Source organism: Pecten maximus, chromosome 7 (assembly GCF_902652985.1).
Source record: "Pecten maximus chromosome 7, xPecMax1.1, whole genome shotgun sequence".
Taxonomy (NCBI): domain Eukaryota; kingdom Metazoa; phylum Mollusca; class Bivalvia; order Pectinida; family Pectinidae; genus Pecten; species Pecten maximus.
This window is the reverse complement of record NC_047021.1, coordinates 24,282,503-24,302,546: the sequence shown is the minus strand read 5'-3', so window position 1 is coordinate 24,302,546 and position 20,044 is coordinate 24,282,503. Positions and strand designations below refer to the sequence as shown.

Sequence of the window (20,044 nt, the reverse complement as noted above, 5' to 3'; positions counted from 1 at the left end):
GATGGAACTTCGCTCTTTCGCCATCGTTTTTTCGCTCATGTATACACGTACATTGTATTTCTTTCCGGTACACTCCATATGTCCAATAATTAATACCCATAATTCATTACCTTTACGAGACATTGTACATTGAAAGTTAGTCCATTACATGTGTACTTTATTTTTTACTACTGTACAGTAAGTAAACATATTTATATGGATTCTTAAACCAATCAATAATAATAGTTATACTTGCTTCGTGGGGAAATTGAAATACCTTATCCGTTCCTTATTATTTTACAAGGCTTTTAAAGAAATCATCTTGAAATTGCACTTAGCAATATCTAGGTACGTCAGATTAGGTTGTCTGATCGGTGACGTAGCTTCTAATGTAAATGGTTGTTGATTTAGCAGTGGGAATTTGGAATTCCTTCCAGAGAAATTTGGAATCTTCCGCTGGTCCATTTTAATGACCGGATTTTATGAGAGGAAAGGCTACATTCGTTTCGAAACTACTGTAGTTACAAATTATATCATATTAGTCTGACGGGACCGTTCGATTTAAACTATGTGTTCACTTGCCAGTCTCTAATTAGCAGTACGCCAAATCAGCCGCCTATTCCTACAGATATTGTCCAACGGTTTGTGGTCAGATTCTACAATATGCTTTCCTTCCATACATGTAATTTTCTATTCGACCCATGCCGAAAACAACCGCTGACAGTTTTTTTTTCTTTTTTTCTAATGCGTTTAGTTTTCTTCCGTTGGTGTCAAAGCTCTCGATGCATAACAAATCTGATGAACTTATGTAGCAGAGATGTTCCCATACCCGACTCGCATCACATTGGAGAACAGTTTCTTTCGCCTGGTCAAAATACTTTAGTACAGGTGCACTTTACATAATCAAATGCTCGACCATCTCGATCTTTCAACAGTTGGCATTTCAGCAATGCTTTTGTCCTTTTCCGAGTCAGCGCGTTGTCCGTTCTATGCGATGTCCCTCGTTAATACATGTATATCATATATGTAGATATGTTTGTCTTTGTTGAGACAACAATCGCGTTCCTGATACATCTGCCAGTAGTTTCTTATATATCATGATCGATCTGTGCTTGATCATCATTCTCACAACATCCGTATATGATAACATCATATGGCCTCGATTTCCTCCAGACCCTCCAATACTGGACCTATCATTCGTTGGAATTCTTTCGGAGCGGGAACTAACGCGAATGGCATTCTGTCCCATTTATAGCGTCCTGACGGTGTTCCAAAAATAGTTTACAGGCTACTTTGATTATCCAGCTCGACATGCCAGAATTCGGTTTTTGTTTCTGTATCGTTGACTGTAAACAGCCTCGCGTTTTAGGGGTCTGGAAGAGTATCCTCGATAGGCGTAGGATAGTTGTTCTTTTTCAGTACCTTTTTTTAAAGGTTGCGGATCTATCCATATATATAAACGTATTCTCCGGGCGGTTCTAATACTACAAGAGACGATATCGAGACAGTTACGACTTGTACGTGTAAGCTAACTGACCATTTCCTCTTTTGCTTTGTCCCTCCAAGTAATTGGCAACTTTGGTGAATGTCGCTTCACTGGCAGTAGTTTCATCAAGTGTAGCTTTGTCCTGGAGTTTTCTGTCCCGTTAAACACGTTCAAAAAGCTCATTTTCCGAGTTTGTCGCCAGTTTACTATATTCCGTACCGTTATTGTAAGAGAATAATAAATGATACCATATCAAACTGTATCAAACTGTATTAAGCCAATGATGATGGTGAAAGTGTCAGAAATCGTGTCGAACGACGAGAAACTTGGACCGTCATGTGATGGAATGAGTTCTGCTGTCCTGCTGTTATCCAGCCCCTGAACGATAAAATCACAGAACAGTCAGTAAGTAGCTAAAATTACAATCTAATTAAAATATAGATGCGCATTCTCACTACGTTACATGAACATCTAACGACATCGCCTAAGGTGTCAGTCAGGATGACTTTTGTTATCAAAATATTTCATTTTCAGGTCCGATGTCATCGATATTATCAATTTGAAACATCATGCATCTGAAACTAGGTAAATGGTTCGTGGGACGAAATGACTTGAAACAGATTGACAGATTATGCACTAGTGATGCTATTTCGCACATGTATACAAAATTCACATCCGAGATTCTATAAGTAGTAATTTGATTGGTTAATCCAAAAGGTCATCCTGACGTGACCCTTTATGCGATGTCGTTAGATATTCATGTAACGTAGTGAGAATGATCATCTAGATTTTCATTAGATATCTAAGATTGTCACTCTGGAGAGAAGGTAGATGAACACGCCTATATCCTCGAACAGCAGGGACAATATTCCGGCCGCACAATAAAAAAAGGAAAGTACCTGTTACAATCAACGTGACCAGCGTGCCCTCCAGGGAAATCAAATAGATAAGCCTTTAGAACTAATTGGTGTACACTCATTATAATTTGGTTTTATTATAAAACAAACATTTTAAGAAATTAAACCTTAACCATTTCTTTGTTGGAAGACAGGATGAAATATTTCACTGTTTGATTTTCTGTCTTTCTAAAATGAATAAATAACATACACGTTTGGAAAACTGCTGAAAGGTAAATTTCAGGTATTGGTCTGAAGATCGATCTGGAACATTTTGACCTGCTATACGCAGATGATATAGATTTCTGATTTATTGAAATGGAAACCATGTACATGTATTCGGAATCACCTGTCAAACAGGAAACGGATCGATACACCAAAAGATGTTACAGTGATTTCGGACAAAATTCCAATTTTCGGGATCAAGACCCTGTTATTAAATATAACTTAATTTAAACGCCAATTAATAATTTTGTTTGCAAAAGTGAAATGCTGACGTCATAAAAGTGTTTTTCAAAGCGAAATTTAGATTACTGTAAACATAGTTGATAATATATATAAAGTACCCACGATACATACTATGCTTCCAATCCATTTTGTCTTTTATGTGCGTTCTGTTTTATATATTGCAACATGACACTTCACAATATACATTGTTGTGTATCAAAGGAAGCTAAAAAACTGAACTAGACGCTACATGTAAACAATCGAATATAAAAATAAAGAAATAAAAGTACTTAGTCTCAATGGCTAAAATTAGGTTCATTATGATTATCAAACAATATTCATATGCATTGTACTAATTAAGCACATATGAATACAAGGTAAAGATGTATCAAATTTCATTTATTGATTTATTTACATCTCGAGTCATTTTCTTCCATATGAACCAAATATTTACAACAATTAAATGCATATAAGTAATACATGTCCCCGAGTGCCAATACGTGATTATTACAGGTAAATTTACCTGTTGGCATTCAGACTCATTTTAGGGAAAAGGCTGTATAATCCCGATCAAAACAAACAGCCCTCCAGCCAAATTACAAATGTTGGCGTTCAGAGATACACCCAACCTCACCAGTCCACTGAACCGTGAAGGCGTGAATGTAACTCCCTCATATTGTTAAATGGAGAGACAATCAGACATCCAGGGCGTCGAAATAGGAAATGGTCACCATGCACACACCAGCATCAGTAAACAACACGATGGGAAGAGATAGCCCGAGTTCCCTCTGGCCCATGTCTGGTGTAGGGGTGATCGCTCAAGCTCGGGGATTCCATGCCCAACTAGTTCCATTAGTATTTTAATTGTTTAGGATATCTTTTTTAGTAGTGAGTCAAATTTAATTATGTAATATTGTAAGTTGTGTTGGTGTAATTTAGTTGTAAGAAAGAGCAGCCCCTAAGAATGCTGGTGTCAGGGCCAGAGGAATCTCGGGCTAGGGAAGATGCTAGTATAGGTATAACTCCTATTTATCCTATTTCAGATGTATTTGTGATAAAAATAAACTGATTTGTAAGGTATTACTTAAATTAGCACTGAATCAGCAGGACACCAGGACGCATTGCCTTTAAATGGATTAGCAAAGTAAAAAGTATCCCCGAATCTGGGTTTTCATATGTTTTCGAAAAATATAATTTGTATCAATAAGATATTCTTTAAAAGACTTGAAACAATGACTCCGAGATTAGTTTATTAAAAAAAGTTCTCTGACATCGACAATTCGTCGAGAGGTCAGTTTTGCTCGATTTGCAATCTGAAACAAGTGATAGTTTTACCCGTAAATAATAGATAACTTATCTCTAAGATAGACCTGTACAAGTAATTCTTTCCAATGTTGGGGATGAATAGCATTTATATCTGTTTATATCGTGGGTTGGGGAAAAAGAAGAAGAAAAACTAATTTCACTAATTTTTCCTGCCATTATAGAAGAAAATAAAAGTCAAATGAAATGTTCATGTTCCCAGTTCAGAAATAATAGCAGAGACATATATAGATCTATATATGTCTCTGATAATAGCAATGAATTTTTTTTTTTTGAATCTACTACTGACTGACATAAGCATCCCCTGTCCCAGGTAAAAACCAAATTCTACCATGTTTGCTATGCAACGCCAGTTTTGATTGGTTTAAAACCATGTATTATTTTCCAATAATACACGCTCGTGCCAATAATACACGCTCGTGAGTCAAGGCTGTTACAATTTTATATATCTAATATTCACATACTTTATGTAAGGTTACTATAGCCGAGTGGGCTAATGGGTTAGTCTTTCGTTCAATTTTTTATCACGACGCGAGTTCGAATCCTACGAGGCTCCTTTCTTTTTTCTGTTCTTTTTTTATCCCTTTTTTAATTTTTAATTCAAAATCAATGCCATATGATAGATGCTCTTGATCGTAGTACTGTAGTGTCTGTAAATAAATGTATATTTCATCAACAAATAATGCAATACTCAAGAAATAAATTACAAGGTTTTCCCGGGGTTTCTTTGCTGTTTTTCTATTAGAAAGAGGTCGATCTCAGAACTAAACAGTACATGGTAGAATAGAAATAATCAACTTTGACTCGTGTATTGTTGCAGGATATGCAACTCGGACTCGGATATTTTGCAATTTTAATTAATAACTCAGGCCTGCGGCCTTCGTTATTAATTTAATTGCAAAATATCCTCGTCCTCGTTGTATATCCTGCAACAATACACGAATCATCGTTAATTATTTCTAAACTAACGCTTATTTAGTGCGATTTTCATCTGGGGCCGAGGTAGCCCGAGTTTCCTCTAGCCCTGACACCATGTGCCTACACGACAAATGGTGTCAGGGCCAGAGGAAACTCGGGCTAGGGCCGATGATGGCATATTATCCATTTCAACGAATTTAAACTGGTCCTAACGTTAGAGCCTAGGTTAAATACAACAGGAAACTGTTAATTATGGAGATGAATTATAAATGTGAAGGTATTTTGCGACACAGCCCACATTTGTAAGTAAATTTGTTTAATAGATATGCACAGAGACATATATAGATATGTCTCTGATATGCATGATGGCATGTAGATGATACGGATCGAAGACCTGGCGAAGGCTCTTGGATTACCTTACGCTTACTGTGTGTGTTACACAGTTTACATGTACGTGTACACTACATTTCTAGATCTATTACGTAAAATAAATTACTGTACTGTATACTAGTTGTTTATAAATTAGAGCTGTTGTAGTATATTTAAGTAGCTACCACTGTACTATACACTAACTACTTCCTTTCAAATGTGTACTGAGTCTGTACGTAGATCTCTACCTACTACTTTTCATTCTGTTACGTTACCGCATGCCTTCCCGTTTAGACGAAGTTGTCTCCCTTCCCACAGTTATAGTGTCCGTCAGTAAATGTGTATCTGAGTTGTCTCTTTAAATTTGGAGACTTTCTTTTTTACATAGAGAAATATACCACCATTTCCCATAATTGAGATTAATTTATTGATCATTCGGTATGATGCAGTACTTACTTAGCTTTCGATAGACTGATCGTGACAACCAAAATATTGTGTTCACTTTTTGCCCGCTAGGGGTCAGTGCGTGCAGCAGTCACGGAAGCGATTGCCTCGCGAAGGTAAGGCTGTGAAATGTTGTCAAGTTTGGATGTACTTTTCCTTATTTTAAACTTCATCCTTTGTACAACATTGTTTGAGGATTTTCAAAATGGATTTGGTTTTTCAGATGACTACCTAAATATGAACTGAAGTGAAGCGAGACGTAAAACTCCACCTAAATGGGTTCACACCAAGATTTCGGCATGACAGCAGACGATTTCAGAGAAACAGAATAAATTCTCACCTTAAAATGTCTGCAACAGTGTTACATTTTGGGGATATTGTATCCTTGTATGCAGAAGGAAGTGTATGTGGTTTTATTTCGACACTTGGGTAAGTTTTTCTTACTGCCATTATTGTCATTGAACAGTTGAACAATCTGTCAAAAGGGAAATGAGAGGTGGAAGCTAAAGGGGTGCTCGAGTCTTCAATGTGTACATGTACAGCACACTGTATATTGACGGCATTCATCTGGACATAAGTGGTGCATTTATTGTCTTTGCTATAAACCCAAGGCCCAAAGGTCTCCACACATCCATGAACTTACATTCATCCACTGTATCAGCTTTAGTCTGAAGTAGACCGAGAAATTCTATCTGCTTGCTGTTGGCCAATGTTGTAAAAGAGAACTGATAACGTTTTGTTTACCTACACGTTTACACTCTTCATGGCGCCAGCTCATCTTCTAGGTTCTACTAATGCTGAACTGAGATTGTTGGCTTTAAGATTTACAAAGAGGGTGGACATCCCTGCTCTTAACCCATATTTATTAATGTTTAGCTCTTACAGCATTAACTGTACTGTATGTCTTTTGTAAATCAGTTACTATCTTCAAAATATTTAGACATATATATAAATATTTTCACCCAGAATAGATCCCTGTATTATATAATGATCCCACAATTACGGCTTGACCAAGTGTAATCATAAAATTGATGACCTCTTTAAGTTCAGGTGTAACAGGAATTTTTTACAGGACCTGTGTTGAAGGTCAGGCATTGATACTAGAGCATGATAACTATTATCCAGATGAATAACTTTAAAACATATATGTATATCGGTTCATAATTTTGACCAGTGAAAATATAGGATGCTGGAGTGAAAGGCTATAAAATGAAGCAAAACTACATGAACTTGATTTATCATCATTATCACTGGCAAATGATTATAAGCCCAGTTTTATTATATTATTAGAGCCTACAATTCGGGGGTCCCTTCTTGAGACCACTGTCTAGTTATATTACCCATATTGTCTTGATTCTATTCTCCTTATACAGATCCAAGGTCTCAGGCTTCAATTTATCAGGTTGTTTTTAAATCAATTGGAGGCCTAGGAAGTCCATTGACATCAGGGAAATGGCATTAAGCATATATAATGTTATAGCTATCAGGGCCCGGCAAAAGCACTCGTCCGCTCGTCCTGACGAGTGGATTTTCCCGACGGACGAGTGGTTTTAACCCTTTGCCACATGCAGGTTATAACACTTCAGCACTCTGTGCCAATAGTGCAAAGATACATTGTTGCAATGCAACATTATTGCGCTGACTGAAATATACATATACACCATCTCAATGGCAGTTTTTGAGAAATTAAGCTTTGTTTTGATTAATTTTTCTAAACCTAATTTTGAAAGTGAAATAGTTGTTTTAGACATTTTTAGTAAGTTACAATTATGTTCAGAATTTCTTAAATTTTAATTCTGTGCTATTTTCTTTATAAAACCAACAACACATAACCACGAAATCAGCTGTATACAAACAGAACAGAAAAATTTCAAAATATTTTGACAATGTAATTTATAATTCATTGAATTCCTGTACATGAAATGATTCAACATTAACTCCCAAATGAAACAAACTGAATTTTCAAAGTTTTCACAAGAATACTTTCAACAGTTCAGGCTTAAGCCTAGAATATTTTATATCCGATGTCGCGACGAAGGAATGTGTATCCGACCATTTTGGGTCAAATCTACCTTCGTTTTTCAAATGCCGGCGAGCGTAGTTATTAGTGTGTCGAGCTATGGTGGAAACTGATTCTCATTGAAGAAAAGGTAGAAATAATCAATGGGACTTGCATTATCAACATCTAAAGTTTCTGGAAGTACTGGCCCCGTTTCCCTAACAAAATCATTTACTGTGATCGGCGAAAACTCTCGGTCAACATTACCTAATGGCGGCGGTACAACTAGTCGCCGTTCGTCCTCATTTTGGGACTCGTTATCTGTTGACAGTTCATTTAGAACATCGTTAAGATCAATATCTGACTCAATGTATTCAGGTCCAAAGCCATCAAACTCTAAATTATCATCATCTTCGTCAAAAATGTCGCGCACAATCGTAGCCACAGCCGCCATCACGCCTCGTTGTTGTCACACTTTTCTACACTCATGACTCACACTTTCTAGGTTAATTTATTCAAAAACTTTCGTATGAATGACGTGTACAAATCTGATTGGTCGATGCATTGATATCTTCTTAAAATAGTATCAGGGATTTCCAGATAGGTGTCGCTCTCAATCACGGGATTTTCCATGTCTAAGTTTACCGTACCGGCATGGCGTCGAGAGGCGCTTACATTGAGATAACGTAGAGGCGTCGAGAAGCGCTTACATGGAGATAATGCAGAGGCGTCGAGAAGCGCTTACATGTGGCAAGGGGTAAAGGCGTCCAGAGGCGCTTACATGTGGCAAAGGGTTAATTGCCAACTAGTCCGTCAGACGAGTAGAATTTTTCTATGTTATTTCAGCTGTCGTTAATAAAATTGCTTCAAATTTGATGCATAATGTTAGTTATGTATTCTTTATTGTGCCATTATTACGAAAAATAGTAAAATTTCTGCATGATAGCAGGTAAGTATAGGCCTAACTTCGTCTGTAGATCGGAAGTCATGTACGATGGCTGATAACCTCCGAGTGTTCCATGTAAAAAAAAGGATGACAGTTGTGTTGAGACGACTGATTCAAATGTAAACGGTAACCATTATGATCTCTAACAAATAATTGATTAAGTCACTGCTATATTGTATACTGGTTCATCGAAAACTTTCTCACAATTTCTTGCGCAATGTGACCTATTTCCCGAAGTTTACATTAGCTACATTCCTGTATTAGTTGAATCATCGGTCTTTCTATCGATGGATTAAAATTTACTAACGTAATGAACATTATAAGATCAAGCGTAAACGTATTATACAATTGGTAAACAGCCATGTGAAAAATGAGAATGTTGTATAGCAGATAATTTTGAGATATTCTGAAATTTTCTGGACAAGTGAATTCTTTGTTCGGACGAGTACTTTTATTCAGGCCACTAGTCCGATGGACGAGTGCTTTTGAAAGTTTTTCCTGGGTCCTGGCTATATAATAACATTAATTAATTTGTGAAAAAACAGCAGAACAATACAAGTCCAATGGCTATTATAAATATGGACCTCAGATTTGAATTGGTATTATATCCTAATGTCATAAAATGCAGTAGGTTTGGAGCATACATGAATCATGTACAATATATATTGATACCATTTTATGGCAGGTAATTTAAAGGTCTGGCTAAAACATGTTTGTCTTATAACTCACAAACAACATATATCTTGTTACTGGTAATTTTAACATGAAGGCCAGTAGAGTTCTATTACATCAGTCAGTGCATGGAAGAGTTCATGATCAGTACCTCATGGTTTTTTTTCATCAGTAGTATATATATTAAAATATGAAAATAAATGGCTAAATCTTCTGATGATATGAAGGTCACCATGTTTAGTAATAGTAGCAACAAGTCCTTGTTTATACCATAATTGTGTTATGTTGGCATGCAATTTGCAAATAGGTTTTTACACTTTGGACAGTAAAAAAACACATAAATATTTTTAAAAGCAAAAATCTTGACAAAAAAAAACTGAAAAAATCTGGAAAAAACTCCGAAATTTCAGGAAAATAACATTAGTGTTGGTGGCTTTTAATTTGTTGGGAAAACAGTGCAATATGGTACTTTTGCTAAATTTTACTATGAACGCAAGGATTGCTTTTCAAAAGACACTGGTCTGATTGGGAAAATTAAGGTTGAAATTGGGAAAATACAGGGCCAATTTTCAATAGGGAATATGGGATTACATCACTGGACCCTATATATAGACACATATACCAAAACGCCTGCAAATACATAGTTTCCTTGAGAAATAACAGAAATATATTGATCAATGTTTGATCAAGAATCCCTATAAGTCATTTGTGTGGGAGGCATTAATTTCAGGCACCCATCCAACCAGAATATTAAACATTGAAGATTTACCCAGCACCCATCAAATCTTAATTCAAATACAGGTTATTCTGTAATATCTCTTTAAATTGCTCAATACTTACAACTTAATTGTCAATTAATTGATTGTATTGTTTTACGGTCCATGGACATTTTGAGTCATTTACTTATGATATTAATTATATCAAATATCATTATATATATTCAAGTTGTTATTTTGTGTCCAAATTATCTCTATTGTAGTTCTTTGAGAAGTTGTACTGTAATATCAGTGTAGATTTGGTGCTTCAGTTCAGACCACTCAAATCATTTATATATTTATAGGTAGAAATGTCATCATGACAAGGAAATCTATTTTTCTGTTTTTCCTCCTTTGATGATGTATCTTTTAAACTGACTTTCCTCTTTATGCAATTACAAAAGACACACACTGGTAGCACTTTATAATATTCTTTGTTGAAATATAATGCTGCAGCTTGTAATCTGAATGAAGGAAAAAATAGTTACACAACGTTAACTTCATGGTACATGGTAACCGGTATATCTATGGTAAAATTGTGTTATTTTTTTCCAAGTGTATTTCTTTTTCTTGCTGGTAGAATTTTGAAATCTCGAAGGATGCAAAATAAAAACAACTCAATTGCAATTGTTTGACCTCATTTCCTTTTCCATATTATAGCATTTTATTGTTGAACCACACACCAGGAAGGAAGTTAAAAAGATCCAGCTCTGCCCACACATGACATGCTGCTTTGCATGTCCATAACATGCTGGCCATGGGGTCGAGTTTAAAATCTCATTCATTTGAACAATAATTTGAATAAAACAATATTATTTGTTAAAGAACTGATTGGGTATACATCATATTATATTATTGTGTTGCCTGAATAAAGCAGGTGACATATATATATAGGTACCACTATGACAACGTCAGTGACAGCAGACATTTCTGTGCAATAACTCAAGTTTCCTTGAGCCAATCAAACTCAAACTTCATGTAGATCTCCTGGAGCCCATCAAACTTAAATGTAGATCTTCCTTTAATTACCAAAAGTGCTCACTTGGGATTGCTTTTTCAGGTCTGAAATTCGTAGGTCAAGGTCACTGTTACTAAAAATAGAAAATTTGGTTTGTGTGATAACTCAAGTTCCTTCTTTGGGCCCATTAAACTATTTCATGCAGATTTTCCTTACCACAAGTGCTTGCATGGGATGTTTTTTTAACTGGTCCAAAGGTCATGATCAAGGCCATTTATTTTATAAAAAAATCTATTGCTATGAATTAGAAAATGTGTTTCCTTGTGATAATTCAAGTGTGTTTTAATTTGGGTCCATCAAATTTGATTTCCATGCAGTTTTTCCATACCACAAGTGCTTGCATATGGGATTATTATTTTACTGGTCCAAAGATCAAAGGTCAAGGTCACTTACCTATAATAGAAAATCTGTTTCCGTGAAATAACTCTGTAATCACGCAATTTCATGGAATTCTCGTTTTGATAGATATGTATTCTACCTTACATTTAATATTTATAAGGTAGTAAGGTTACAAGTATGCTATGATGGAAATGTAGGCAGAACAAAAATATTTTCTACTGAGGGCATAGACATTAGACCTGTCACCATGAAACAATCTGAACACAAATCATTCATGGAAGCAAATCTGACTTATTTGCAGCATTATAAAGTCTCATGTGAGGAAGAAAGGTTTGCACATTGTACAGTCTTTTATATACACAACACAGTACATTAGGCAGAATCACTATCCACTAAATGCAAATAGGTAGTGACAGTTTTCCAGTATCCTGCCAACCTGTGGCTGTTCTACTGGGGGATCTAATTCTGAATGGTTTCTGGTATTGTATTGGTGGGTACATTTTATGAACATAGTGATATCAAAGTGAAATAATTCTGTTCATTTATACAGAAACATGATGTCAAGTGCATGACAAGATGAAATGTCTTAGCTGAAGTGACTTGTCAGTTGATGTACACATGTAGCATCTCTTCAATGTGAGATTGGCTTTTGTGCTGATTTTTAATTACAGTAAGCAAATTTTGAACTTTAACCACTACTTTGAAGTTAAATGAATTGTGTAGTCATGATGGTGTTAAAATTATAATAAAATTAGATATTTAGTGAGGACTGTAAATAAAGTTGTTGTTTTTCAATAGGATTTTTATGTATCTTTATAAGAAAAAGAATGTTCAAAACTACTAAATCAGACCACCATTGTTGGTATTTTTGCGAATGGCAATTGTTCTGAAAAGGCCAAATTAAGTCCAGTGTCTTAATCAAATATAACATCTCTAAGAAATCTGCCTCCAAATTTTATAAATCCACTTGCAAGTCTGCATTCAATTAATAGCCCTACTTTCAGCATTGATGAAATGAATCAAACCAACCTAAACTGTCACCATAACAAGTTATATTAAAAATACTAAAACATTCAACTGATTTATGTTGAAAATGAGTACACACTAAAGCAATTTAAATTTGATAAATGTCCAACTAAATCTTTCACATTGACCTAGAGTGAAAGAAGATCTCAAATAATGGCAATGTAAATGTAGATCATTATATGCAACCCAGCATTGTTATTGAATTTTCATGACAAGTTTGTATATATATGTACACCAATATGTACAATTTTTGGACATATATACGATATACTGGCATGGTCAAGTTTTCCTTACTTGAAGTGAGACTAATATCTACTTGGGTAACATAGTAACAGAGATCAAAGACCCAGATAAAGATAAAATATCTCAATGGATACATAATATAACCAGAGGCAAATTAAACATTGATGCATGATTTATGAGTTTAATATTATATATCGGTGTACTGGAATAAAGTAAACAAACATATGTTATAAATGGTTCTTTTCAAGTTAGTGTCATTATAACTCAGGGAAGTAGGTTACATTATAGGACATTATCGACTAAAATAGGTATATATGTTATTTTTAAGCCCCCAGTTTCATGGTTCCATGCATGTAAACTATCTGATGTGGTGGGAAATTGTTTCCATATTAGTGGAATGCTTGTGTACATCAACACCACAACATGATTGTATACCCTACAAAATTGTTTTACTTGCTTGTAATGAATAATACGTAATGTAGATATGTTTATGAGAACTAATTAATCAAAAACAATTTTCTTTTGCTGTTTAGTTTGATAATGTATGATATATAAAATAAAAAGAATTTCAGTGATAAAAATATATCGCTTTTAAATATTTGTATTGATTGTTTTGGTTGATAATATATAAAAAATACAACCCCAAATATTAAGAAATTCAGTGATAAAAATATTTTGCTTTTAAATGCTTGTATCAATTAACATGATTTGATAGCATATATAAATTGTAGTTTTTAATAATTAAACATGCATAACATATTTGTCTGGCTATAGCTAGGCGACAAGGTGCCATAGATTTAAAAGAGGCCCAGTCATGGCACAAGTTAAAAAAAAATCTTTCTTCAGCATTTGTGTTGCATGTACCGTATAATATGTAGCTGCACTGTTCCATGGAATATATGTTGACTAGAGCTTTGACATCCAGAAGTATATGTGGCCACAGACAAGCAGCAATGATAATTGTATTAAGCTTCTCAACAGGTCAATAACTGCAGTTGACCAAACCCTGAATTGTTATAATTATACTACACAATTTCCTGTCTGGCATTTTATTCTTAGGATATATATACATGTACCATTATTGATAATTGTGATGTCTTACTTGTCTCTAGATACCTGCCTGGCCTTAGGACATGTCTGATAAAACCTTACTCGGTTCAGTACACATTCTCAACAATGTTATAAAGACAAAGAGAGAAAATATTAAAATTGCTTTGCCATCAATTTAATCTAGATACAGATTGGACTCAGGTTAGTGTATTGGTGTTTTCCTATCATAAATTAATAGTGTCACACACATATATATATAACATACGTAACCAGAAAGGCAGTTCTGAAAAAGCAAATATAATATTAATATGCATGGTAAGCATAACAAAAACTAGACCCAACAAAAGGCACACTCTGTGACCTTTAAGAATGTTTAGGTCATCTGACCCGAAGGGTCAAGATGACTTGGGGTCAGCTGACCTATAGCTGGTAGCATAGCAGCCATGGCCAATGCAACAGTACCACTATATATAGTGTAGCACACTCAACAACACTGGAGTATATATACACACACAGCAAGATCAGATAATATATATATATACATGAATCATGTTTTATAAACAACCACTTCCTTGTGTAAGTGATACTAAATATGGCAATTTTCAGAAGAAATTAGGTCACTTTTACAGATATGTTTTACAGTTTTATATACCTGAATCTGTTCTCAATAAAAGTGTAAATTTTCCATATGAAATAAATTTAAATTACATAAAGAATTTTGAATGATCTACATCAGCATATCTTTGTTGGAAATGGGGCTATATATATATAGTAATAGCTACTTGCTCTTTATAGAGTCAGATGACTGTTAAGGCCCTTGGGCCTCTTGTTTATTGATTAAATGAAGAATAATTAACATAGATATTTTCATTTTGGCACACAATTAAATGATGGCCATATATATAGATGCTGGTGTTAATTTTGCTCTGATATATGTATATACACACAGGGAAAATGAATTCAGAAAGACTAAAATTGCACCCTTCTCAAAGTTAATTATTTTTCATTTTCAAATGTTTGTAAAATCAAAATAACTTCATCTCATGTATATTCCACTTTTCAGATGTTCAATTCAATAATAAGTTGAACTTCAGACTTGATGGTACTATATATACCGGTATGTGTACATACGTAAATTCAGAGTTCTGACTTGTGATGGAAACCCACTGAAACAGGACTGACAAGTCTCGTCCAAAAATTGTTTCCTTACATTAGCTGGAGTTTACCAACATGTACAAGATACTTTGTAAAGATTTCATATTTTTTCCATTATTGAGTGTTGTTTTGTGTACTGGGTTTTCAAGATAAACAGTTTATTATTGATAATATTCATATTCTTAATTATGCGTTCTCTAGATTTGTATACAGTAAGTTGTCTGTAATTACATTTCAATTTAACTCGGATGTGTACCTAAGTGTAAAATGCTTCAAGCTAATATTTTTACTTTTAACTGGCCATGGGTCCCTGCATCATATATTCACAGTATAGAAGTATTATTTCCTTTTTGAAGAGCTTGCAAGGGGAGACCAACTCGGATGCACCATGTATTGCAAACTCCCCAACAATTCTGTGTATTCATGTACACTAAGAATTAGGTGCTTTTTAGTATTTATGATACATTTATATATGCAGGCAGACTATGGTAGATCTGCCAGAGTGAGTTACAATACAATACATACACAGTCCTTGTGTGTTATAAGGTGTATAGTGGATATGATTAATTAGGTGTATAATTTATGTGATATATAGCAGGTATCTATGTGATACATGTACATTTTTACCCTGGAGTTGATTCTGGGGTCAAGATAAATGAGTTAGGTCACAGTGCTGCTAGGCCCTGTAGTTAGGTGGTGCCTTACATACACTACAGATTGCCAGAAACTGATATAAGCTTAACTAGTACTGTGGGCCTTGATCGTGAACTCACCATCTACATCACCAAATCAGAGGTGGTGTAATGGTATAAGCTGCAGGTATTTCTGTCTAGGTACCACGCTATATATTATATAAATATTTATTTTAGGTGCCAAAGATCTTAAGTTTAGGGGTGGGGGCAGTAAGAGCACAAGTCATACAATTGTCTTCGTATTCCTTCATACTTTGTGTTATATACTCAAGTGTGTTACATTATTTTCCTTTCCTATTAAGAAGTTTCGTGTTACATTATTTTCCTTTCCTATTAAGAAGTTAGTTTCATTTTAAACCAGATGACAGTCAGCAACAATTAATACCTCACCCTGCTGTATCCCCTATAACTACCTGCAGCAAATTTAATGGGGGTGGGCTGCATCCCACATGCACAGTGGTGTCCTTGAATGTGATTGTTTGTTGAGGAGACTAAACTCTAGAGAGGAGCATGTCTAGACATTTCTTCAATATCTCTAACTAAAGATTGGTAAATGTTTTCCCTGATGAGGTTTGCTATAAACAGTTTGCAGTTAAAATTATCAAATTTGGTCAGTTATGACATTTTAATATAACCGAAACATAGCTTTAAATATCAACTTGGACATTCTCACTTACGTTTCCTGACTGAAATAAGCTGATGCTGTAAATGTCAATTTGTATTAGATGATGTAATTTTAGTATGAAAAATTCCGACACTTTATACTAGAAACAATTGGCGAACATGGACTAAATCCATTGGTGATAAATCGATAACTGACAAAAGCTGCTTTAGTTTAGAGATTTTGGCAGAGCTATCATGTATTACCAAGTCATCAATTATTTCATTCCTGGTGGAGCAGAAACTGGGGAGAGATATATGTTAAAATTTGTATTTATCCCAATACCATCTCTGGTGTTAAAGAGCAGAATGTAGAAATTACATATTTATATCCTAGTATGAAGCTGTTCTTGTATTTAATTTTCCTGGGTTATCACTGATCTGCTGTGTAATCGGTAGACCTTTGTGTTTAAGCCACCCCTTTAAAATAATTCATTTGAAGTATGTACAGTAATTGGATAAGATCTCACCAATTTTTAGGAACCTCATGTAAACTAATTACAGGAGGACTACATTTTATCTTAAAAGGCTCTATATATACTCATCTCTGACCCTTAAATTACTAAACATCTATTAATTTGTACTATATTATATCAGCACAGAAGGTATTATATTAAAGTGTAACCTAATACATGTAATGTACGTGTATGGCGGTAGGACCTGATATCAGGTGTTGATCAGTGACACTGGGTTTCATTTGCTTCCAATCCGATCACACTTCCAACATATAGATTGCCTACTGCTCTACTCTTGGTTCTTGTGTCTTTTACTGTAATTTGGTTTTGGCTGTGTGAACACATGACAGTATAGCCTATTGATTCCAGTCTGGATACTGATGAGATGCTGACTCAATATAGTGTTAAAATCTGCAGTATTTAATCTACAGCATGCAACAGCCTTTTCTGATATAAGGTTTTTTTTACCCATCACTTCCTTCAAACTAATCAAATTAGGATGTGGCAGTTGCTGTTAATTATTGAGACGTTCTTACAACATTTTGCTGTATCTTACCCTCACACATGCTTGTGCACATGTGTTAGAAGCTTCCTCTTTCTGCATCGTATCTTGTGTAGCATCGTTTCATGATGATGAAATCATTGATTCCTTATATTATAACCAGTACACAAAACGGGTGTCTTACCTATACCTTCGCTGTATATTCTAGGGTATGTAATTAGAATATGATGTCAGAAGGTCAATATGCAATTATGTACATGTATTTTTACATAAAGCCAATGGGTCAATGAAATGCTGTTGATCTGAAAAAAAAACTTATCTGTATCCTGACTGCAATATTATTAGCATGAAAATTGTAAAACATGATTATTCTTTATTTCAAATCCCAGTTGATAACACAATCTTTTGTTTGCTCCCTGGGACAAGCAAGGCTACTGCAGTATTATTTTCCATCTAGCAGAGGATAGAGTGTGTGCATACCCAACTAGCTTTTAGCTTTCACACAGGAAATCAGGCTTGATAAGTATATGGGGTCACCTTTTATCTGGATCCAGTGTCCTGCCATATAAAAAGCCCCTTGTAGTTAATGAAGCCCCTTGTGTGCTGTTTATGAGGTGATCGAGCCAAAGAGAAATTACGGTAATTTAAATAAACAATAATTATATGTTTCATTACAGTTACAATTAAAGTAAAATAGTTAACAGTCCTGAATTTACATTGTATAATTTAATTTTTTATTCTATCAAATTAATATAATCTGATATAGATTGTAAGTATATGAGCAAGCAAACTTCTAGTTTGCAATGTACTGGTATAAATTGCAGTAATGTGGATGTTGTATTAATTAAAAAACACATACCAGTATATATATGCATGTTTTGTAATTTCCTTGATATATATATCAGAAATATATATGTTTTGTTTCAATGCAATTCACTCAGGTAATGTACTGGAAGCCTTGGAGACATCCCGATAGAAAATGTGATTATTATAAGAACAGCCTGATCATGCATGATGAAGAAACATGTGTATGAGTGACATCTTAATGAATTTCTATAGCGCTCTGTGAAAGTCATTACAACCAGCCCTTTATGCATTTGTTGTCGCGATCATTATAGAGTTTGTGTATCTCGAAACAAAATTGATTTAAACAGAAGGTTAAACATTCTCACACACTGTTGATCAATTTTTTTACGCTTTTGTCTTGTTATTAGGTTTGTACCAAATTAGCATTTAGTGTCTGTTTAGGTTTGCTGGAATTAGATGTTGAATGCACTAGTACTGCAATCATCATTATCTGCATGCAGGAAGTTTCTGCTGTTGTAAATCTATCTGTGTATGTTGACTTGTGTTCATTGTGGAATATTGTACAGCTTTAAAATCTGTGTTGTTGCATATTGATAATATCAAGATATCAACAGATGTATATATGAACTGCTTTAAAGGAATCTTGAAATGTATATATTCAATTGTGTCATTATTGATAAATTTATTTTATGTATTTTGTATTGTTTTAAGGCCCGTCATGCACATGTACACCAGTTGGAGTCATTTAGGGCCAATCTACACTAGTACTGTATATCATTATTGACACAACCAGGATATTTACAAACCTACATTATGTATTTTAGATTGCTGCCAGTTTATATGTTGTAATTCTTGTAGAATAACATGTGTAAGCTGCTAAACGAAATTAGAAACATTAATTTGTAATTATGCTTTCACTCTAGGTTTATTTAGGCTATATAAATAAATGTTTGGAATAGCTTGTGTACATATGTACATGCTAGTGTGCTCCAAGTAACAGTATTGTTTGAAGGAAGTACCAATGTTACGTAGATACCTAATTGATGCTGTCAAGATGCATGGCTGTGATTTTTTAGCTCAAGTGGCCCAAAAGGTCAAGTGAGCTTTTGTCTAGATACCTTATATTGGACGCCCAGGCCAGAGATCTTATATTGGGCCTGTAGCAACCTGGGGTGAAAAACTACCAAGGTCACATGGATTAGATATGCTTAAATTTTCTTCAAGTTCTCCACAAACCATGTTGGGATGAAGGACAACCAAATTTGTTCAAATGAATGACCTTGAACTACTTAACAGGTCTCGAGGGTAAAATTATTGAAATATGCTAGAATATTCAAAAAAAAAATCTCAATAACTAAGAGGCTGGGCTAAGGAACTTGATATTTGGTCTGTAGCATGCAATAACCAAGAGGCCCCGCCAGAGGCCATGTGTTGGGCAGGTATACGTAGCATGCAGGGATGAAGGGATACCAAATTGTGTTGATGGATGACCTTGACATTCTTTATTTGTCACAGGGGTCAAATTTAATATGCTAAAATCTTTAAGCGACTTCTCATTTGTCAAGAGGCCCAGACACCTGATATTAGGCATGTCACATGTTTCTGGATGAAGGGCAACTTGAGTTTGGTCAAATTAATTACCTTGACTTATATATCCAGGGTCAGAGGGGTCAAATTTGTTTAAAACCATTTAACAACTTCTTGTTTATAACCAAAAGACCTTAGGTGTGCTCCATAGAATATGTTAATGCCAACTGCATTCATAAAGTATTATATGTGTATACATTGTATATACATTTATGTAATAAAAGTCATCAATATTATGTATGTTATATATCCTATGTGCATTATATCTGAAAATTA

The 20,044-nt window shown here is 34.7% G+C and overlaps 1 protein-coding gene across 14 annotated transcripts in view; it reads left to right on the top strand.

Moving 5' to 3' along the window:
- Positions 1-5,895: 5,895 nt before the first annotated feature.
- The window catches only part of LOC117330316 (inositol 1,4,5-trisphosphate receptor-like), a 119,861-nt gene continuing 105,712 nt past the window's right edge, over positions 5,896-20,044 (top strand). For 13 of the 14 annotated variants that reach the window (XM_033888513.1, XM_033888522.1, XM_033888521.1 and 10 more), the window contains exon 1: positions 5,964-6,291. In XM_033888513.1, coding sequence (XP_033744404.1) covers positions 6,209-6,291 — 83 coding nt within the window. In that variant the 5' untranslated portion in view covers positions 5,964-6,208. Of the gene's footprint in view, positions 6,292-20,044 lie in introns of all 14 variants that reach the window. The other variant, XM_033888509.1, reaches the window with a different exon arrangement.